Below are 23,335 nucleotides of genomic sequence, written 5' to 3' on the forward strand. Positions count from 1 at the left end.
CATTTGATCAGGATCCTTCTGCATTAGAAGGCCTTCCAGGCCTGCTGTGCTCCTAACTCCTGAGCACGCCTATGTCCGTGCTTCGCTCCACACCTCCGAAGACAGCGTTTCCTGTGCTCAGTGACCTTCACCCCACTGCAATCATCCTCGCTGCTGGGGGCAGCTCAACCCCAGCTTTCTACAAAGCGCTGTGCAAACCACGTGACAGGTGTATCACAGACCCACACACAGGCACACACACACAAAGGCAGCAAAAGACACAAAATGACACAAAAGCAGAATGGTCAGTTTAAAAAAGTTATTTATTAAACAAGTTGAATAGAACTAAAAGTACGTATAAAAGTCCAAATTATTGATCTCTTTTTCAAATATGTATTTTGGGAACAAACTTCTGTCAATCTTTTTAATGATAAAGGATAAAAATTAAATTGATATCAAAAAATTCTTAAACAAGTAACAAAGCATGTGGTAAAGGCAGAAATAAAGACCCAGCCAGAGAAACTGTTAAACTATGGAACTAAAATGTCCCATACGTGGTTCTGAGCGCCTCTGGTTACGGGGGCTGAGCTATGCCCGAGGGCAAAAGCAACACTGTAAACTCACCTTACGACAGCATCTTACTGTGTTACACAGGGTAATATTTTAGAAACAGTATGTGTTTGGCATGTGAACTGTCCACTTTAAGCAAAACACACTGAACATATGAACATCATTTATACTTAATGGAAGACAAAACAAAGCTTGTAATTTATATGTCTTCATTTGAGATACTCTGTGGGTTTGGGAATTCTGTTAAATTCCAACATCATAATCACCAAATGTACTATCAAAAGATAATAATTCATATTTTAAAAAAGCACTTCTAAAATTCCCTTACTTTACGGTGAAAGGAAGTACAGTCTTGGCTCATAAATTATGACGCTCAGTTTCTAGGGTTAACACAGAAAATAGTGCAAGAGGGAGGAGCCCTGCGGAAAGCCTCCGTCTGGTCAGCAGTTCTAAGTCGGCAGGTGCTTGTGCTGGAAACCTAACCCTGCCCAACACCCGTCCCAGGCTTTCGGCCCTACCTGACGATGGCGGAACACACGCAGACCGGGGACGCAGCCCGCTGCAGGCGCGGGTGAGGGCTCTGGAGGAAGTCTGGGCTGTGTGCGTAAGCAGTTTATCTGGAACCGTGAAGCCCACTTCCGTGATTAGGTCCCAACTGTTTAACAGAAACCCCAGGTCTGGAGCGTGAGTGGACTCCGAGCCGCTCCAGCGGCAGCGGCACATCTCGCCTGCCCGCGTTCCGCCGCGAGCACAGGGCCTGACGGCACACTCGCGCCCCGAGGGCTGCGCCGGCTCAGTCCGACAGCGAGGGGGAGCGCACAGACCTGCCGCTGGCTGGGCTGGAGAAGGCGAAGGGCTCCTTGTCCTTGTCCCTGCTGTCGTGCTTGTGCTTGTGCTTATGCTTGTGCTTGTGCTTCTTCTTCTTCTTCTTGTGCTCGTGGTGGTGGTGGTGGTGGTGCTCGCTGTGTCTGGAGGCGGCGGCCTCTTTCGCGAACACGGAGAGCGGGGCTGCCGCCACGGGGTGCATGCTCATCTCCAGAGACTGCTCCTTCCCTTCAAGATGAAAACACCCGTATCACTACCCCGAGACAAGTAAGACTGCAGTCCGAGGGCGCTGGCGGCAACGCTGTGGGAAGAAGGGGCCCCAAGCGCTCCCCACTTCCATCTGCAAAGGGACAAGACCCCAACCCCAAGTCCCCCGGTCACAGAGCTCTCAGCACCTCGGCCAGCACGCTGGCTACTTCAGTTCTATGCAGCCCGTGACGCATTACGACAGATACCAGGGTGCGAGCAGCTCGTCGCTCAGGCACTCATGTGTGTAAGGACTGCGAAGAGAGAAGAGCGATTACCTTTGGGCCCCAGGTTAAAACCTACACTGTCAGTGAAATATAGCTCCCTCAAATACAGTTGTGCCCTACTGCGTTCCGGGGGGAAGGGCCGCGGGCTATGTGCGCTGTTCACACACAGGACACGTTACCCTTACTACTGGCAACGAGGCCTTAGTGACAGTCCAGGACCCCTGGCAAGGGACAAGCAAGGGGGCCTCTTTAAGAGGTTCCGCCCACACTCGCTCTTCTCACACCCTAAGCCAGCTTCTTGTGGCCAGGCTGCTCAAAGCACCAGAAGCAACTTCGCCCAAGGTGAGCGGCAAATCCGAGGACTTTCAGGTTGCCACAACTGGGGCGGGGAGAGGAGCGTCCGACGCCGGACAGGTCAGCACCCTGCAGCAGACACGGCAGAAGCTGTCAGGGGCCTCCGTGCCGGGAAGCCCTGCGCGCAGCCACTGCCGAGAGGAAAGCTGGCAGTGACCTCTACTGAAGGCTCAGCTGGCTGCTGGCAGAGCACAAGCCTTGGAGTCAGGACAGCAGCTTCTGAAATATCCATTTTAAAATCCAAACAAACGAAAACAAAACCCAGACTTCACCAAAATAGACATCAATGCAACAGTTTCTCTTCTTTAAAAAAGTAATTTCTCCCTACGAAGTTTGATCCGAACCAGCCCCCAGGCCTTTCCACCAGAACAGGCAGCACCACAGACCTGCAAAACCCTCACACTGCAGCATGGATCAGACCCACGGCCACGCGTCTGCTCCCACAACACTGAGAGTGTGTGTGTACAAATGTCACTCCCTGTGCTTGGAAAGCCCTTCCGGATCTGTCTGATTCTCATGCCTCTAACAAACATCAAAACCGATCCGGGGTCTGGGGAAAACAGCAATGAACTGGAGCGACCTTGACGCCTCTGCCGGGGCCCAAGCTCGTCCTCTTCCTCTGTGCCCGGGGCACAGGGGGACCGCCATCCCCAGCCCGCCCGGCCCCGACAAGCCCATTTCAGAACACAAGTGTACAGCTGCTCCTCCTCAGAGAGGGTGTCAGGTGAACTCAGTCCAAATAAAGACAATGCGAAGGTCCCTGATTTGGAGAGAGAGGAATAAAGCAAAAAACTATCAACAGATCATGCATCCAACTCGTACTTGACTATTCTACTTCCTCTGGGGCAGACACCGTTCCACTATTTTAGAACAGGTAACAGTGGCAGAAAGCTTGTTTTCCCAGACTCTCCACATTTCACTATCACAGAAGATGTTTTATATCCGTGATCATTTTCTGCAAAGCTAGCGCTAGTCCTACTGCAAAATCTCAGTATTTACACAGAAAAGCTAGCCGGAGAATCTGTACTTTGCAGGACTCGGTCCCCTGGCAGCTCGGTGGCTGCTGCTTAGCGTCTTTAGGGCCTCGGTTTGATGCGGGGCAGGCAGTGAGAAGAGCTGCAGAGGAAGAGCGGGCCGGAGGGAACGGGAGGACCGGAAAAGGGGAGGTGACTGGGACCCGCACAGCTTCAGGAAGAAGCTGAGAGGATACCTGATTCAGTTTGAGTCAAATACCTTCATTCTGATTTGAGATGAAGGACATGAGCGTGCTCCCTCTGCGGTAAACACAGGGGCCGCACTAACAGCACCGCCAGGCAGCAAGGAGAAGTCCCAGGGGACTTCAAACCTCTGAGAGTTCAGCTGCCGGCTCAGCAGCAGCACACAGGGGCGCCGCTCCGCAGTGCCGGCTGCCTGCACCTCTGGGAGCCTGAGGTCCCGCTCTGCGCCGAGCTTCACCACCGATCCCACGCCTGCCCACTACCAGGGCTGTGGAAGAGCCGAGGATCCCACTGGAACGGGGCCTCCCGGGAAGGGAGGGGCCACACGGAAAAGCGCCCCAGTTCTCGCGGGACACTTACAGCCCCTTCCAAAGGGAACCCCACCTCTCCTTTGAGACCCAGCAGCTTGCCTTAGGGTATACTGATTACAAATCAAACTGGGTCAAGTTCAATCAACGTTGATCTTATGGGCGAATTTGGTTCGGTTCACGTCCAATTTGGTTTGTGACCAGAATCGTGAAAGAATTACGTTTGAGAACTGAGGAACCAGTGCAAAGGGTACAGCAGCCAACTGTAATGTGGGTCCTGCATGAACAGACTTACACAAACGAACTGTTAAAAATAACAATCACATTTATGAGTTGCAAGGGGCTATTAATACTATGAAGGAATTATGAAACCTTTTGGTATAGTATTATTATAATAATATTACCATGGGATGATCTCTAGAAGTCCTACCTTTTAGAGACACATATTACATTACAAATGTAGTAAGATCTGTTTCAAAATAACGTGCAAGAGCAGAAATGCGCCTGGGCACAGACTAAGCACTGTGGAAATGAAGGACGATGAGACCCCCGGAGCTCCTCACACCAGGCGGTACTCGACCGCTGTCCCCAAGGAAGCGCTGTCTGAAGAGCACATGTGAAGGACCTCTGGCGGTGTCTGTGAGAACGTCAGAGCTCCACACTCTCTGACTTAGAAAGTCTACTGCTAGACCTTTACGCACACACACACACACACACACGCAGGGAGTGGGCTTGGCAGTGCCAGCGGCAGCGAACCGCCTGACCCGCGCTGTTCCACCACCACCTCCGCTCTCAGCTTCGTTTACTACCACAGCACACGTTTTATTTGGCTTTTATGTTTCCTAAGAAACGTTTACCACGTCTAATCCAAGGTACCGTGCAGCACGGGCTCGCTCCCCAGCGGGCCACATGGGCCATATTTACAGTCAGACTTGGGATACACACGACTTCACTCAGCGGTGTACGGAGGCTGCCTTCGGGATCTTTCATCAAGAAAGTGTGGGTATCACCATCCCCCGGACAGAAACACACAACACTTCAAACACCACCTCAGGCATTTGTAAGACGCTCAGGTACCTGCGGCCCACCTAGATCCGAATCAGTCATCTCCAGGCTGATGAAAGCCCTTCCAGTGACCGGAAATGCTTTTCTACTTTAGACAGCACATACAGCAGAGGAAGGAAGTGCACATAATTCAAAACACTGTAATTTTCTTATTTCATGTTAGATACAAAGAACAAAAAAAACAAACTCAGTTTTGTCCTAGCGAATATAAACTCTTTCCTGAAGACCTAATAAGGGGCCCGTAGGAAACGGTGGATAATCCTGATCCTATTACGTCTATTCACGGTAGATGCACATCTGACGTTCACAAAACCTGGGCTTTCTGTGAGGGAAGGTATGACTTTGTTCTCTGGATTTGTTACATCACTGAAAAAAATGAAGTTGAACAACATTATAATAGAAGGATAAAAAGAATCAAAGTCTATTTTTCATACTGAGTTTCAAAAGAAAGACCTGTAGGGAAGGCTTCCAAGCTTTAAAAACATTGTTTGTCTTTTTAAGCAAAGTTTCCAGCATCAGAATGGCGCCCTTCTTCTGCCTTAGGCTAGGCAGCTGCGGGGCTCTCTCGGCTCTCCCACACAAGCTCTAGGGGACCCTGTGGGCCCTGAGGGAGCCCACAGCCTTCCCTGCAGCCTGATCTCCTCGCCTCACAAGGGGAAAGGAATCGCGTGGGCAAGAGCACACCTCGCCTCTCCCCTCTCGCCTGCGCCCTAACCTACAACCACAAGCGCCCACGCGCGGTAGCCCATGTCCTCACCTCCTACCGCGGCTTGCGGGGGAGGAAGTGGGCGCCTGTCCCTATGGGGTAGCTCCCACTCCTGCCCGCACCCCTTCTTCCCAGCCTCCCTGCATGTTAAGCAAGCAGCCTCCTGCGGATAGCAGGAAAGGAGCGCAGAGCGCAGGCCCTGTGGAGAGCCCGAGTGCAGCTGTTTCAGGACAAGCTGGAAACCAAGTCTTCTGCGCAATCGCTCAGGTGTAGCCGGCGCACGCAGCACATGAAGAAGCCCCGACGAGCAGTAGCCCAGGGTCTCCACGTCTGATCGCTGCTCGGTGCGGCTCCCGTGACCCCCACCATCACAGCGACCCCTGAGAGCTGAGTCAGGACACGGGACTCCTCTGTGTATATAAGAGCGAAGCATGGTTGACACAAATAAATCCAGCGGCTGGAACTTAACCAGAAGTTCACGGGGGGGTGAAGTCTAATGAGTGACTTTTGGAAAAAATACCCTCTAACGATGACACTGTTTATATATCATCCTGTTCTCAAACCCCGCTCCTTCAACACTTGAAGACTGAATCTGCCTCCTGCTAGTTCATCAGCAATGAGCGTTTACTCTGGTTATAATCGCTGTAAGCAACAGGGGAAGAAAGTAAAACAGAATGGCTAGCGCACACCTCTGCGTTGGATTACCTTCATGAACGCAGGCCTAATTAGTGTGGGCTAATTCACAAGCAAATATGTTAAATTTTTATCGAGGTAGTGCCTCAAACCAGTGAATCACCAATCCAACATGGGAGTGGTAAGTGGTTGATTTTTATATTTTTTAAAGGTACAATGATAAAGTTTCATCCTTTTTATTAAAGTTAGCACTTGCCAGGATATTTAGAAAAAACGCTTTAAGGAAAGAGTGAAACGTTAATATAATGGCGATATATAACGGCATAATGAGGAATGCTTTTCCCTCATGTATTTTTGTTATTTCCAAGTTTCCTGTAACAGCAGTGTATTACTTTTGATATAGAAAAGCTTTAAAGTAGTGTTCAAATGTAGATAATATAAGGTCAATGCATTGCTAGACAAGCAAGTACTAGGAGCAGTACTTTTAAGCATTTTTTAAGTTAATAAAGTAACATCTATGAAGTTCAGAAATTTACTCCTCAGTAAAAACAAACCAAAACAAAACAAAAAACCCAACCTGGGAAAGAGAGACCCTGATTGAGCGAATGATACCTGCTCCCTTGCGTGCGAGGTCCAGGCCCCAGGGGGGCTTCGGGGTGGGGGCGCCCTCACAGCCTGGCGCGCGCGGGGGCAGCAGGGTGGACCGGGCGCTGGCTGGGCGGCACTTAGAGAGCCCTAAAATCCAAACCAGAGAGAAGACAGAGATGTAGTGCTTTGTTTCCAAAAAGCTGAACAAGCTTTGACAGGTGTTTACAAATTAGCCTTAGACAGAAATAGCTCAACCCCGACAAGACTGTACTAACAGAATGCGGTCACAAACCACGAAGGAGGCCATTTCATTCAGGGCTTGAGAATGACCCACACAGAGAGACAGACAGCAGCCCGGGCGAGGACAGGCCTGACGGCGCATGGCACAGGAATCAGACCCATGTCACGCATTTTACTTTTTATGCTAAACTCTGCAGAGTAGTGTGTCTGCACCTTCCAAACCTGCTGAATTCCATTGTAAAATTTACTGAAAAATAGATTAAAATAATTGAGGGTGTACAGAAAGTTTTTTTACCACAGGTGCTTTAATAGCCAGCATGAACAGCATCATTGAATCATCGCAGGCTCTCAGAGATCAGCGTCGTCTAGGGAAGTCATCTAACTTTCCTTGAGTCTGCCATACAACCGCTCGGGTCACTTATAAAAGCCAAACAATTCATCACCTAGCAGTTTCCTAGTACATCTTAGGCCCATATCCTACCTGAAGCCAGTTCTCAAATCCCCTCAGCTCTTCTTAAGATTACCGACAGTAAAAACAATAAAGGTCCCATAAATAAAACTCAAACAGAACGCCAACAAACAAAAAGCAAACCAAGGGGAGCAATGGGAACTTCAACACACTGTTCTGTGTTAAACAGAATAAAAAACCGCACTCAAAGGTAAACATCACAGACAACTGCCTGGTATGATTGAGATCTGCAAGTAAGCAGAAAAGAAGGGAAGAAGGAGAGGAGGAAAAGAAAATACACGTCATGGGAAAAGTACATTAAAAAGTAAATCGGAATTTATCATTTTATAGTTAATAAGAATTTTAAGTCATTACATTCATGATGACGAGAGTGTTACGGCAGACAAGATGACAAATGACAGGTAAAGTACACCTGATACAGCAATATGAACTTTAAAGACAGTACTGAATTTGAAAGGTCATGTTGTCACCACTTTCATAAACATGCAAAAATCAAAAGTGAACATGCAGAATCATAAACCTATGTGGTACATTGGAGAGAAGCAACAGAATGAAGTTAAGAAAAAAGTCAAGGCAGCCGTGGGGCGCGGGGCGCAGGGGAACATGGGGACGGGGCCAGGAGCGTGCAGGGTGTGTGTGTGTGTGTGTGTGTGTGTGTGTGTGCATGTGTCGCACGGGGGATGAGCTCATGGGGACTCACTGCGCTGTTTCCTTCACAACGTCACACAAGTCATACCAAGAGCGCTACCTGTTCTTGGAAACCCTTAGATGCTTACAACTTACGCAGGTACGATCCTGAAAAGCACTATGGTGACAGCACGCAGCGAACAGTCCCTGCGGTGAGAACACACTCTGGTGGTTTTATTCTAAGAACACAACCCAACAGCAAAAGGAACAAGCGCTTCTGGAGGAACAAGTGCACAGAAGCGACCCTGCACGCGCCCCACCAGGAAGTAACGTGGCAAACTACGCGCATCAGCCAGCGCTGTCTCAGTGTTTCCAGAGGAAAACGCTGCCTCGGAGCGCAGGCTGAGTCCTGAAACACTACCCGGACCAGCTCGCGCGGCAGAAGGCGCCATGCAGGCAGCACCGATCCCAGCAAGGAAACTGAAAAGTACGGTTACGTTGTTAAAAAATAAATCAGATACACTCTGACATTAAATCTACTACATACATGCACATACAAGAAATTAAAGCTATTATAAAGAATCTGATAGCGATCTTATAAAAACAAATTCCGCAGTATGCCAAATACTTATGACAGACCAAATGCAAGAGATCGGAAGAAACACTCTTCCACGACTCGGCTCCTGTGTCATCACGTGGCTGCCCCTTCCCGCCCTCCGCCCCTCCCGGCCGTGCCCTCCTACCTGGCGTGGACGGCCTCTCCAGCATGCTCAGGTGGTGGGAGATGAAGGCCTGGCTGTCGTGGACGGTGTCCATGTCCACCTCCTCCTCATCCTGAGAGCCAGGGAACTAAAGCACGGGCACACGGGACAAGAGGAGAGACGCGCCGTCAGGGCTGAGCCCTCAGGAGCACACACGTGGCGCATGACCTTCTCAGAGAAGCAGGGGCCATGCAGCAGCCTCAGAGGATGCAGACCGGACATGACTGACATGCAGCAGCAGCTAAGATCTACTCCCACACGGGGGAGGGTGAGCTGCGGGGGCCCGGAAGGTGCACACGTGGCTCCTCCCCAAACAGAGAAGACGGGCAAGCACGGACGGCCACCCACTGGCTGGAGCATCCCAGCAGGCGCTGGGCGCCCGCGTGTCCCTGCTAAGGAGACACACTGTGCGCGTCCCGGAGAGTTCCGAGAAGCTGGGTCCCTACACTGCCAATCCAGGCGGCACCTGCATCCCTTCCTCTGACTTTGAGTTTGACTGTCCCGCCAGCCTCACTCTCCTCCAGGACTCGCCAAGGCTCTAGGGGGGATCCCGGAGGCGCATCAGCCTTCCTCTTCACTCCCTGCACAGGGGCCGACACACTGTCTGACAGTGCCCTGGCGAGCCACTCCTCTTCCTGTGGCAATATTTAAGCTCGAAATTAGATTCCCAAGGACAGGTAGATGGGAGGACAGCTGATAATGAGCTATGCCAACCATGCAGATTGGAGTATGTGTGGCAGCTAAGGGTTATCAGCAATGGGCTTTCAAAGTGTAACCCTCCCCTGTCTGTTACTGGAAAATATTTGGGTGAACTTCTAGAGCAGAGATGGTGAACCTTTTAGAGCTTACAGCCCATTATGACACGAGTGCTGCATGTTCACCACCACTGCTCTAGAGCTTTTCTAGAAGAATGTGTCATCTTGTGTCACTTTCTCCTCTTATATCTTGAAGGGTAAACAAGGATAAATTGGCCTATATGGGCAAAAATTATAAAACTTATTTTTACAGATTTAGAAATATTTAGATTAGAAAGGACTCTCTAATTAGACTTTATTTCTATATAAGCCTTTTTCATCTTATCCAAATTCTAGGACACACTTTACTTGTATAATAAGTAACTGGGGGGTCAGGAATATACCTCAGCGGTACAGTGCCTGCCTTGCAAGTACAAGGCCCTGAGTTCAATTCCTGGCAAAAAAAAAAGAAACCAACCAAACAAACAAACAAACCTGGGTTTCAGAAAATTTAGGTAAATAAGTAAATTTTAAAGTAGCTATTATGCCAGACGTAGTGGCAAATGCCTGTAATGCCAACAATGGGAGGCTGAAACAGGAGGATCTTTGCAAGATGGAAACCAGCCTGGGCTACAAAGTGAACTCAAGACCAGCCTGAACTGGGTAGTGAGATCCTGTTTCAAAAAGATAAAATAAAATAAAATAAAATAAAATAAAATAAAATAAAATAAAATAAAATGCTATTATTAATTACTACAGAAGAATATGAGTTTTAAAAGTGTTAAAACACCAGTACAGAACTGCAAGGCAAGTAATCTGGTCTAAATATCGGTGGAAAATGAAGCTTTATGTCAGAGACATTTTGTCTCCAATGAGACAACTGTTTCTGGGTGACTTTCTTTGTAGTAAGATGGTTAAAGTGTATCCCGCAAGTCTTCTTACAAAATGCCCACTTCAGAGCAAAAGCTTTTCTAAAGGCAAACTCAGACACACAAACTTAAAAATGTACTGTCCTCTCTTCCCACGCAGGCACTCTTCATTCCCGAGCTGCATCAGTTTTTATTTTCATTCAACAAGAATTCAGCAGCTGCGTTGTGTGTGTTTAGGGTGGTGCTGGAATTTACAGTGAGGGTCGTCAAGGACAGGGCCCTGTCCACAGTCTGCCCTCAAGGCACGTGACAAGGTAAGACGCAGGGGCCATCACTGCAATTTTCTCCTGCTCGGAACCAATCCTGTGCTCAGGTGAAACCTCAAGGCCTCACGGAAGCGAGCCGGCTGACAGCACGCCCTCCGCCAGGTCAGTTACGCGGCCAACGGGAGCCTTCTGCGACCCACGCACAGGCGTCAGCCAGGGTTGTAAGGGCACAGCGTGCCTCAGCGGCTGGCACACCCGTGCCCGCTCTGCCCCAGGAAGCAGCCCTCTAGGCAGCCCCAGAAACTCGCTGTGCCTGCCAGGGTGCAGGGTACGTGCGGCTCTTACGGGGTTCTGAAATCCAGCCAGCGGTGCGTGACTGCTCGGGTTACTTGCGGCTTCTTGGCTGCCCGCAACCACCTCTGGAATTATGGTTGGGTTCAAGACAGCTTTTTTCTCCTTCAGGTTAAGAACCAGTCCGAGCTCTGGCAGGGGCAGACAGGAAGGTCTGCTGAGGCCGAAGAGCGTGAAGTACAGGTCCACGGCGCCACAGCGCAGCCTCCAGTCGTGCGAGGTGCCTGGGAAGCAAGCAGCGAAGAAAGCGATCGTCACACCTCTCCTCGTACAAATGAGCAGCGGTGCCACTGAAACCCGCCATCCAAAGCGAGAGCTCTTCCGTGGCCCGGCGCCCGCGGGAAGGGGCGAGCTCCCTGCCTGTTCACTGGGATGCAATCTTAAGACATAAAATAAATAGCAACGCTGTGCAGGTTCGTATTTACAGTTCTTCAACCAGCCTGGCACCCTCATATAAATTCTCATCTCTGCGACCGCACGCGGCACAGCGAGTGGATGCGTGAAGGTTCTCACGCCCACTGCGAGAGGCCGCGGGGCAGCCGACTTTACAAAGACCGAAGTGGGACGCGGTCCTGAGTGCTACCGAACTGGAAATCCGTTACGAGGCATAATTTCCTTAAAGACACCTCACCGGTTCTCACCAGAGTTCATGAGCTTCCAAAGCTGATCCACCAGGGCTTCGTTGCACAGAGGGGACTCCGTGCTCTTTGTGAACGGCGGGTTCTTCGTCAGCATGCTGAGGATCTTGTGCCTGCAAGAGTACAGCACAAAGGGTCTTTACTCTCCGCTGACCTGTGCGGAGCGACAGCGCAGACGGGGTAAAGAACGCGCAGACACCAGGAGTCAGTACAGCCCTACGGAGGATAGCTGTGTCATTTGCAAGAAAACGGGTGGACCGGAGATCCTGTTTAGTGAGTAAGTCAGGCGCAGAGAGACAAGTGCTCCACGCCTCCCGAGGAGGACGACTGAAACAAAGACCAATGCAAGAATGGACTCTAAAGCTGGAAAAGAAAAGGGATGAAGCGGGGAGGGAAAGTAGTACAAGGGGGAAGACCGTCAAAACATGTTATCCTCACGTATGAAAGCACACCGCAACCCAGTGTTCTGTAAACTTGGTATGTACCAACGAAACATATATGAGGTCACGGATATACAGTGAAGTTCTTTAAAGCCTAACTAATCTTAACCAATGTTTACCATCCCACTTTCTACACAGGAAATACTGTACTCTCCTCAGAAACTGGACCCTCCAAAAAACCTTTAAATAGCAAGGTAAAAATATCACATATTGACCTATGTCCACCAACAGACGGATGGATAAGGAAAATGCATTTACACGCAGTGGAGCACTCCTCCGCCAGAAAGCAGGGTAGACTGCAGTCATCTGCAGGAGATGGGTGCGCCCTGAGACCGTACTGCTGGGTGACGTCAAGCAGACACAGGAGGTGACGGGTCACACTGCTTCTCTCATACGAGGCACTGAGAGTGTAACTAATTTAATTCATTTAACGGACAGAATAAAAGCTGGGAAACAAGGAGACAGACCTTTTCCAGAGGAGAAGAGGACCTAGGCCAGAGGCAGAGACAGCGGGGAAAGGGGAGTAAAAGGTTTTGCTGCCATGCATGAGTTTCCCACAACACATGCATTCACTGCGTATCACAATGCATTACTGAAAAACTACAGTGCTAGAAGGAGACAAGGGCCCCTTCTTTCTTTACAAAAGCAAACAGTCGAATTATGAAACGAACACTTACACACAGGGAATGCTCACACTCAGGCACCAGGGCTGCCAGACTCTGGCCTGAGCACTGGACCTGGTCTAGGAGTCAAGCACACACCCTGCAGAAGAGACGCTCACTCCGGCGGGTGAAAGAGCAATTGCCAGTACCTGTAATTAGTTTTCTCGGCTCCTGACTATTTCTACCAGTATTTCTTAAAGGAAAGCATATTTTAACCACCAAGAAAAAAGAACCAATGACAAAGTTTAACCCCAAAGTTCTTCTGAGTTTTATCTACCAAAATTTGCAACCTAGTAATTCTGAAACAAACAGAAAATAAATAGGAACATCTACAAACTTTTAAATTTTTAATCCTTATTGAAGGTCATTTTATAGCCCACACAAATAAATGCTTGAAAGCTGGGCATAGTGGCTCATGCCTGTTATCCCAGAATTTGGGAGGCTGAGGCAGGAGGATCACTGAGAGTTGGAGACAGCCTAAGACCCATTCCCAAAACACCAAATCCAAAACAAACAAAAAACCTCAAAAATAAATGCTTGTGTTTGGGGCAGGCGAGAGAAATGGCTCTGATTTTAAGAAAGACTGAAACTTTTAGTTGTGTCTTAAAAATTAAGGAATCTGTGGAATTAATACAACCAAACACAGCTTTTCTATAAGATGTTTATTTAATGATTTTTTAAAAGAATAACAATGTGGTCAAAAAGGAGAGAGTTCCTGTTCACAGTACAAAACAAATAGAACAGCCCCGAGCCACTACCCATACACAGCGGGAGCCGCGGCCACGCGTCCGCACTTCTGCCCCGCCGCCTTCTGCTGCCAATGGAAGTTTTTTAAACGTGGAATTTCTGTAGCTCCGTGTGGAGTACATGCTAAGTGCTACCTAAGCCAAGAAGTTCCTTTAATGGTGATATACATGAACTGTATAGTTAGGAAAAAATTCGAAACTTCATCAGGCAATGTACCTTTGAATAGATTTCCAGCTCCGATTGTACATAACCGGGCTCTGGAAGTGTGAATGCACCGCGGCAACTGCGTTTCCAAAGCAATTACTTAGGTTGCACAGATGACCGCTAATAAACAGTGATTACAAATGACTACAAAATTATAACAAGCTGCTAAAGTGTCTTAAAAAACAGATCTCAAGCATAGGACTTTCAAAGCAGATCTCTGACACATGCATGTCAACATCCGGGGCTGGTAACATAAACTGAAACAAATGTATCCACATCGGCCTTATTTATTATCTCTTTCTATACTTCCTGTTTCTCCCTGCTGTCATGCACCCTGCAAATAAATGCACGGCCCTTTAGATACAGGAGGCTTGCTGCCTATACACCTATCTACTTAAAAAGAGGATTCGTGAGGTTTTTCTTCCTCCTCTAGGTTTACCTTAATAGACAAACTGTTTAAAACACAATTTAGACCCGAAACAACCAAACTTTGTAGAAAAAATATTTTTTATGGCAAACATCACTTAACACTGTGAAATGTAAGGTCACTTAAGTGAGGGAGCACTCACTGTCAGAATCAACTGAGGATCTATTGGCCAAAGAGAGCCTGTACTACAGACCCCGGTCCTTGCACCTCAGGAAGGTCAGAAGGCTCCGTCAGGCTTACACCCTTCTAAAACATTATTTGCCAACTGATATGTAAAGTTGAGCACAACTGCAGCCTCTGGGTCTATATCCTCCTTTCTAATTTAAAAGGCTACAGATTTCTTTTCATCTATAAATACCTTGTCTAAGCCAGGTGTAACAACTCAAGCCTACAACAACTCCAGAGGCTGAGGCAGAAGGATTGTAAGCTCAAGGTTGGATATGGCAATAGAGGGAGACCCTGTCTGAAAAGAAAAAATTTCTCTTGTGAAGTCATAATAATATACCAAAAGAAAATCTACCTGTTATAGACAAAGAAAGGAAGACACAGAAATAAATTTGACTCTACCTAAATACCTTATAAATAGGCTACTTTGTAAGAAAGCAGCAGAAATAAAAGAAATGATTAGAAGGGAAACAAAAATGAACACATGCCAAGGTTGGGGTTGTGCCAGGCGTGGTGGCACACACCTGTAATCCCACCCCTTGGGAGGCTACAGCAAGAGGATTGCTGTTTGACAGTGAGTTCAAGGACAGTCTGAAGTACATACTAAGACCCTGTCTCAAAAAGCAAACACAGAAAAAAGACTGGGATTTTAAAAATTTTTCCAAAATTTTAGTAACGTAACACTACCTTTTAAAGTAATCTGAAATCTAATAGAAACTGTGACTTTATATGAGACAGAAAAATAAAAACACATGGGATCCACAAAACACTGCTTGTAATTACCTCCAAAGCTGTGGAGTCGGCCACGACAGAGGCTTCATCCTTTGGGCTAAGTAAGGGACCACGAGCTAATAACCAACTGTTACACCAGTCTCCCTTCAGTTCCGAGAGAAACCACACTTAAAATTACAGAAAATAAACTGCTTAGTAACAGCCTACTTTGAAAATGTTTTTCCAAAGGCAAATTAAATTTTTAAAATCACCAAAAAGAGGACATGAATAAGCTAGGCAGGGTGGCATACCTGTAAGCCCAGCTACTCCGCAGGCTCGAGGCCAGCCTGGGCTTTTACCAAGCCCTCGAAAGGGCTGAGGGTGGAGCTCGGCAGCAGGTCCGAGCCCCAGGCACACACACTCCCCAGTTCAGAGCGGGGGAGGAAAAAGGACACAAACAAACACACACCAATTTTCTCCAGTTTCAAAACCATTCATTGTTCCCTGTCCAGTCTGAGACTCCTCAGCTCACGTCAGAACTTGCAGAAATTGACATGTCACAGCACACGCACTAACCTTACATAGGGCACGGGATCAGTCTGGATCATGTTCAGTAGCCACTGCAGCTCTTCGTAACTTCTGTCCACTGAAAATACCAAGGAGGAAACACACTCGTGGTCAGTTTTCAAGAGTGACAGAACAAGTAAAAGTGACGAGCAAAGAGCTACGTTTACTATTCAGGACACGGTCTTAGCTAGATTTCCATCCCGAGGTGAGGGCTCCACAGAGCTCCCACATTCTCTCCATGGTTTCATCAATGGACCATTCTGACTTTCACAAGTATGTCTCAGGCCACAGGCCAAGGTCTTTAAATACAACCACTCTGAGGTGTTTAACCTACAGAGGTTTGATACCCAAATACACACACACATACATATATATATATATATATATATCCACCAGGATCAACTGTTTTTGCCTACATGATTTCTTCCATTTAAACTAAATAGCAATCTTAATTTTTAGCAAGACATAAAAGGCAATTAAAGAGTGCTATGAATAGAATTGACATAAAATGACTCAGTAGCGATTTCCATTTACCTTTGAAATGATTTTACTTTTAAAATTTGAAGAGCTTTACTTATAAAATTTTATTACCAATATTTTTCATTTCCTCAAATTTCTAAAATACCAATATTTAAACTTTAAATTGAATAATGAAGTCTTGATTTATGGTTCACATTTAGACACCATTCAATTAAATTATACCTATTAACTGCATTCTCTTGGAAACCATAGTATCAGTACTTTATTTCCTTCCAGCAGTACTAATTCACAAAATCTTCGTATTTATGAAACACTGCATATCATTCACTCATCCTGGAAAAGTAGGTTGGGAATGCTAGCAAATTTAGTGCATCTCCAGACATCTAGCACACCTGTAATCCCAGCACCAGGAGGCTGAGGCAGGAGGACTGCCATGAGTTCAAGGCCAGCCTGTGTTCCATAGTGAGTTCAAGGCCAGCCTGGAGTACATAACAAGACCCTGTAGATTTCAAACCAGTTAAATGACAAAGTAGAAAGGTAGACTGATACAGGATTACAGTATTTTTTTCCTTGCTGAAGAAGTCATTATTCACTATTTCTACCATTATTTCTACCATTACTATGGTATTAAATTATTACTATTATTAAATTATCACTATTACCATCATTATTGTTAAATCACTACTATAAAGTTATCACTACTATTATTATGGTACTAAATTATGAAATTATCACTATTTCTACCAGTATTTCTTAAAGGAAAGCATATTTTAACCACCAAGAAAAAAGAACCAATGACAGTTCTTTCTGAACCGAGCCCAACCTGTACATCACACAAGATGCTGTTACTACCCTTTCTTTATATCAGACTGTAAATACTTCTATTGAAATTTACCAATATCACAAATATTTACGTATTCACGCCTCTATTTAAGGCTTCCAGATGAAGCAGTGTCTCAGGGGAGACTCCCGCCCCTTCCGTCTCTCCAGGCAGACAGGGAGTTCTGCACACTTTCACCTCCACGCTCCCCCACGGTTTTAGTGCTGTAATCTGGAACTTCAGATGCAGGCTACACTTACGTATTTCTTTTACTTGCACATTATTTTTCTAAAAAGCACTTGTGAGCGATGGGTCAAGTTTTACAACTGGTTTGACAAAAGCGACCTTCCCTTTTACAGGCACGGTGTCGGTTCCGTCACTGCAAACCTGCGCCTGTCTGGAAGCGCTGCCCCGGGGGCCGGACACCGCCTCAGGGCGCAGGGCTTGCAGTAACTCCCACTTCCACTTCTGCAAGGCTGCCCCACAGCAGCCTGGGGAGAACCTCGGGGGAGGGCTTTCCCGGAGTCAGAGCCCTGTGCTCCCTGTCCTGGGGCTCTCTATGCGGACCCTCCGAGGAACCTGGGTGGTTACTCCATTCCCTTTCTCTCATTTCATGGATAAGCTTTCTCCCAGTGCGCTTTGTTCTTCATCCACTCTCCCCCCCCCACTTCTGTGTCTTCCTCACCTGATTCTGAGTGTTTCAACGGGCATCCCTGTTTCACTCAGTTTTGGCCCGCGTTAATGTTTTCACCAACTTCATAAAGCCTCACCTAACCTTCCTATGAAGTTCTTGTTCATGCCTCTTGCTCTGTTTCCACAGATACGAATTTTTACGTAGGTGTAAAATGTTTTATTGTATCCTCCTCAGAAATTTCCCAGAAATCTCCTGTTCTTCTTCTTCTTCTTTTATTTTTTTTTTTGAGATGAGGTCTTGCTATATATAGTTCAGGCTGGCCTTGAACTCACTCACTATGTAGCCCGTGCTGGTCTCAAACTCCTGGTCATCCTCCTGCCTCAGCCTCCTGAGTGCTGGGGTGACAGATGTGTGCCACCACACATGGCAAAGAAAGTCTCCCATTTTAAAAAATAGCATGAAATCTATAGAGTAACACAGTGCAATGGAAAACTACAGTGAACACTTAGAATTTGAGACCTTATTAGAGTAAAAGGCCCATTGCTATGAAGCCCCCTCCAAACACTCCTCCCTCCAAACACCCACCCACCGTCCGTGCCACTTTCTGACGCAGCTCTGGTGTCCTCTCCAGAGTGTCTCTGGTTGTCCTGCTGTGGCTACGTCGTTACCATCAACTGGTTCAAAATGCTGACCCTTTGTGTTGTTAAGGTTTACACCTAAAACGTCCCCCAGATTCTCACGCGAGCAGGGTGACTGAAGAGTGGGGGTGCCATCGCTGACCCCCTGCTAGGAGCCTGGGGGAGGGGCCCTGGGGCGAGCCCTGGGGGACGCTTGTCCCAGCTCCTCCTCCCCCTCTGCTTCCTGCCGCGTGGTTAGGCACCCTGCTCTCCACCAGGCGCCTTTGCCGTGGGGTTTCTGTGTCGGAACCAGCCAACCACGGATTAAAACTGCGAGCCTAATAAACCTCTCCTCAGAGTTGTGGGTGCTGGGCATTCTGAACCAGCAACAGGCAATGACTGACACCACGGTCATACCGGAAGGAAGCAGCAGGGTGCGGGACCCCTGAGGAAGGAGGGCGGGCGCGCACTGCCACGCTCTCAGGAGCCCGCATCCCCGGCGGCCCCACTGCAGCGCTCGCCACGCCCGTCACCCCTCACAGCGGCATTGTGAAGGAGGACTCGAACCGCAGAGCCGCGGCGCCAGGGCCGGAGCGACGGCCTGAGTGTGCTCCGCGCGAGGGGAGTCCCGGGGGAGGAGGAGGAGTGCCATGCTGTCACTGACTGTACTGAATCCTTACTTAGGCACACACGGCGTTTTCTGATCGGCCCTAGTGACTTCCCAAAAACGCCAACGAGATGCGTGATCTCATTCCTTTCCCTCACTTATCAATTCTTACATTAATTCAACATTTGCTCCGTATCTTTTCTAAATCAGTGAATCGAGAATTACCAATTAAAACATCTGTGCTGTAAAACCCCCAAAACCAAGGCTGGCTTTAAAAAGTTATTACTTTCTACAACGACATGAGCGTCTCCCTCTGAAGCGCTACCTTTGGTGTAATCAACCACTGCTTCCAATGCTGCTACGCGGATGTCCACGAAGTGGCCGTACTCGGCGTAAGACTTGAAAAGAGTGGGGTCGCTCGGCACGTGCCCGTTCTTCTGAAGGACGCGGATGGCTCTCAAGCAACTGGTGAGAAAGAAAGGTAAGTTAACTATTTTGCTGATGTTTCATGAATCAAATTTGCTTCCTAGGTACTAGAGATTCATTTCTCACAGCAAATTAAAAAATAAACCCATTTTCAATTCTATAATATTCAATTAATATCTAAAATCCGTTAAAAGAAAATAAATTTTAAAATGACTGGAAATTCAGAACTCCATGTATCACTACAGGTGTAAATGAACATATGTAATATTTTCTGCAAAACTTTTAGTACTTGATTCAGTACATAAATGGAACGTTAAAACTGTTCACGTTTCAATCAGTAACTAACTTTAGGAAACTCAAAGTAAGCAGAACATTTTTATAGCCATATGCAAAGAAGCTGGTCTGATAACAAGGCTGAGAATAGAGTGATTCTGCCATATACCCAATGAAATAAAAAAGATGCAGAAATCAAAAATAACACTTATAAAGAATCTCTGATGATGGAGAAAGCACTTCTGATACAAACAATATAAAAACTACGTGATACAAGCTCAAGTAATTAAGAAGTTCTGTACCTACAAAGGAACGAAATTTAGAAGGATATTTCCTAAATAGTAACAATTGTCTATGGATGATAGAATCAGAGAATTTAAATTTTCCCCTTTTAGTTTATTCTGTATTTCCCCTTTTAGTTTATCTAATGAGAATACGTGTATTTTAGTTATAAAAACACAAACACTTGAAGAAAAAGCAAGGAAGTTACTGGTACCTGACAGTGATGGTATGTCTATAGCTCGGAAGAAGTTTCTCCATATTCAAAAACCTTGTGATTTCTTCCAGAATGAGCCGCACATCTGGATTTAAGTTATCCAAAGTCCTTACTTCATTGTTCACGCTGACTGCGGGCGTGACGGAATTGGCCAGGGCATCAATCATTTCTGCCCGATAATAGTTATCTGAAAACTAAAGCAAAGAATAATTAAAGGTAAGTAAAAGCAAGTCTGCTGGTGAAAAGTTAATAGAGTATGTGTAACATAAACAAGCTTATGTAAAACATAAGCAAACTCTCTAGCAGTCAACTCTGTCCTTTGTAGCTACACTTCTGAAAGCAGAACAAAAGAGACTTATTCATCAGTGACACTGAGCTTACTAACGACTTACTACGTGGCAAGGCGCTCTCCTGCTAACTTAGCCAGGTCCTCTCAAGAGACCAGAATCCACAATTCAAAGGTCCCAGTAAGCTATCAAAGCTCTACTTTAACACATAAACATACAACCAAGGGTTACCAGATAGTTGAAGAAAGCATCGACATAAAAAGAAAGAATACAAAAAGTTTTAAAAGCAACTTGGAAATAGAGAATACAGCAAAGACTAGTCTAGCACAGGATAAAATACTTTGAAAATCATCACCAACTCTGTCTGAGAAATGCCCGGCAATATTGCTCTAATGGCATGTTATTGCTGAGAAAAACAGCCAGGCACAGTTATGCACACGTGCACCCGACTGCTTGGGATGCTGAGGCAGGAGGGCTGTGGTTCAGCCAGGCCTTGCACAACCTGTCAGAGGCTGCCGCAGAATAAAAACTGCAGGGCTGGTGAGGCTCAGTAGCGCAGCACTTGCCTAGCACACGTGAGGTCCCAGTTCAATTCCCAGAAGTACACTGCTGACTCACTAACCCACTGATCTACTGAACTAAAAGGGAGGAAGGCCAGGGTGGCTGGGGCCGGGCTGGGGGCCGGGCTGGGGGCAGGGCCGGGGGCTGCCAGCAGGTGGCGGGGACCCCAGTCCTGTGGAACAGGCAGCCAAGCGGCAGGAAGAGAAAAGGCGAGATTCAGCTGCAACACCAAGCAGACTGCACCTCACCAAGGCATAAACCGGCTCAAGTCTGGGCTGCAGATTAAACAAATCCCAGGTTAAAACTTGGCATAACCTCTACAACTTGTTAAATTGTAAATCAGTTCCTTATTCTTGGAAAGCTACAGTTGTTTTTCCAGCCCTTTTCCTCTATTTGAAGTCCTTACTATCTCTCCTGAGATTTTTAGACTCTATCCTGCCTCAGCCTGCCTCCCTCACAGCTGGTGCCTCCGGCTTGCCTCTCCCTTCTCCGCTCGGGTTTTACAGCCCTAATTTACCACGTGTCCCTCCTCCCAGAAGCCTCTGCTTCCCCCTCCTCCACGTGCGTTTATCCTCCATGCACTTGCTCAGTGGCCGGTATCAACTATCCCAACACATGTGCCCGCGTGACTGATGTCTCACTACAGAGGAAGGAGCTAAACAGGTGTGTGTGCATCTCTTAATATTATCAAGGCCTTATATTAATTTCTGCCTAATAAATTAACTTTAGTGGTTTGGTTTAAAGAAAGGTAGGTAAAAGGATGTACTGTTTTCTGGTCTTGTATTTATGACATGTAAAATATATACATGGGAAACATTTCTTGAGAAACAAATAGCACACTGACCAGACTAGTCACATGGGCCCTAAGCTCCTACTCTTACACATCTTTAAGGTTCCGGATGAACCTCCCACACATATCGTCTCATTAGGAAGCCGATGGCTGCACAGAACGGCTGGTCTGCCTTGCCGGTTAGCATATTCCATGGAAATTACTGACCAGGTGTCTTGGGTTACTTTTCTCTCGTTGATGAGACAAAATACCCAACGCCCAAAATGAAGGAAGGAAAGGTTTATTTAGCTCACAGTTTGGGGGGTTTCAGTCCATACTTGGCTGGCTCCGAGGCAGAAGATAGCAAAGCAACAAGAGCAAAGGGGGAATGGCAGCCGAACAGCAATGCAGCCAGAGCAAAAGGGAGGAATGGCTGCAAGCAGCTTCTTTACCTCCATTACATCGTAAACAGGCTACCCCCACCTAAGGGGCGTGTAGCTCTCACATAATTTCCATGCCCTCCTCTTCCACAGGCTCAGGATGTATACAAAGTAAGCACCCTGGCTTCCTGCTGAGTCACTTAGCCAAACCTCTAGACTCCCCAAGTTGACACAATGTATCAACCATAACAATCCACCCCTTGTCAACTTGGCAACCAGACACATTACTTTAAACCAGTTTCCAGATACAAAGACATTATATTACATTAGAATGATAACATTTCACTCCCTAAAGACTCATGCACATCCTTTATGTAAAAGGCATTTAGTCCATCTGCAAGAGTTGCCAAAGTCCTAACAGTTTCAGCACTGCCAAAGAGTTCAAGTCCCAAGTCTCCTCCGAGATATAAGGCAAACTCTTAGCTGTGACCCCCTGTACAAATGGCAAGTTAAAACACTTCTAACATTCAATGGCACCAAATAAGCAGTACCATTCCAAAAGGTACAAACGGGGATACAGAGCATTGGGACCAAAGCAAGTCCAAAATCCAGCAGGGCTAACGTTTTATGTCCTGTAATTCCACATGCAGCATCTGAAGCAACTTGTACCACATTGTGAGCTCCAAAGGGCTTGCATGAGTCCACCCCTGTGGCACTTGTGGTGGTTACAGCTTCCATGGCTTCTCTCTTAGGCCTGCTTTGCTCACTCCCTGCAGCTTTCCTCAGATGATCCACGGTCCTGGCTTTTCTAAACTTCTGAGGTCTCCACGGCACCTTGTGCTTCACACTCACAGTCTCACACACTGCCCCCTCAGGGGCACACTGCCTGGCCTCCCAGGCCTTCTGAAATCTGGGTGGAAGCCTCTTAAACCTCAGAACTCCCGCATTCTCCATGCACCTAAAGTCAGGGCCATGGGGATGATGCCAAGGTCTGCTGCCACCTGGAGCAGTAGCCAAGTTTTCCTCTCTCTTGGCCATAGGGGTCGAGTGCCTGGATAGCTGGGCACTCTGAATCCAATTCTGAGGAACGAATTTTCTATGCTGCTGCCATTCTGGAACATGGCGCTCAACAGCTTTCTTCTCAAGGCAAGGTCTTTCACCTTTGCAGTTTTGAGGCTGCAAAGGGTGGAGACTTGCTGCATCTTGTGATGCCCTCAGGCCATCTTTTTTATTTTCTTGTTCCTTCTCAGCAATGGAGATCTCCTCAGCTCCATCTCTGCAGTCCACAGCTTTACTGGAGCTTCCTTTCTGACCAAACTTATAACATTTTAAATCATCCTGCTGGGCTCTTTGTTCTTGATTCTCAATATAAATCTGGCTAAAAGCCCC

General features: G+C 47.2%; 1 protein-coding gene across 1 annotated transcript in view; it reads right to left on the bottom strand.

The window, feature by feature from the left end:
- Positions 1-283: 283 nt before the first annotated feature.
- The window catches only part of Taf2 (TAF2 RNA polymerase II, TATA box binding protein (TBP)-associated factor, 150kDa), a gene marked incomplete in the record, with an annotated part of 58,309 nt that continues 35,257 nt past the window's right edge, over positions 284-23,335 (bottom strand). The window contains 8 exon segments of the mRNA XM_005381913.2: positions 284-1,602; positions 6,743-6,865; positions 8,798-8,903; positions 11,030-11,259; positions 11,677-11,786; positions 15,606-15,675; positions 19,080-19,219; positions 19,950-20,143. Of these exon segments, the coding sequence (XP_005381970.1) occupies positions 1,343-1,602; positions 6,743-6,865; positions 8,798-8,903; positions 11,030-11,259; positions 11,677-11,786; positions 15,606-15,675; positions 19,080-19,219; positions 19,950-20,143 (1,233 nt within the window).

Source organism: Chinchilla lanigera, unplaced genomic scaffold (genome assembly GCF_000276665.1).
Source record: "Chinchilla lanigera isolate Chin_1 unplaced genomic scaffold, ChiLan1.0 scaffold00016, whole genome shotgun sequence".
Classification (NCBI taxonomy): Eukaryota; Metazoa; Chordata; class Mammalia; order Rodentia; family Chinchillidae; genus Chinchilla; species Chinchilla lanigera.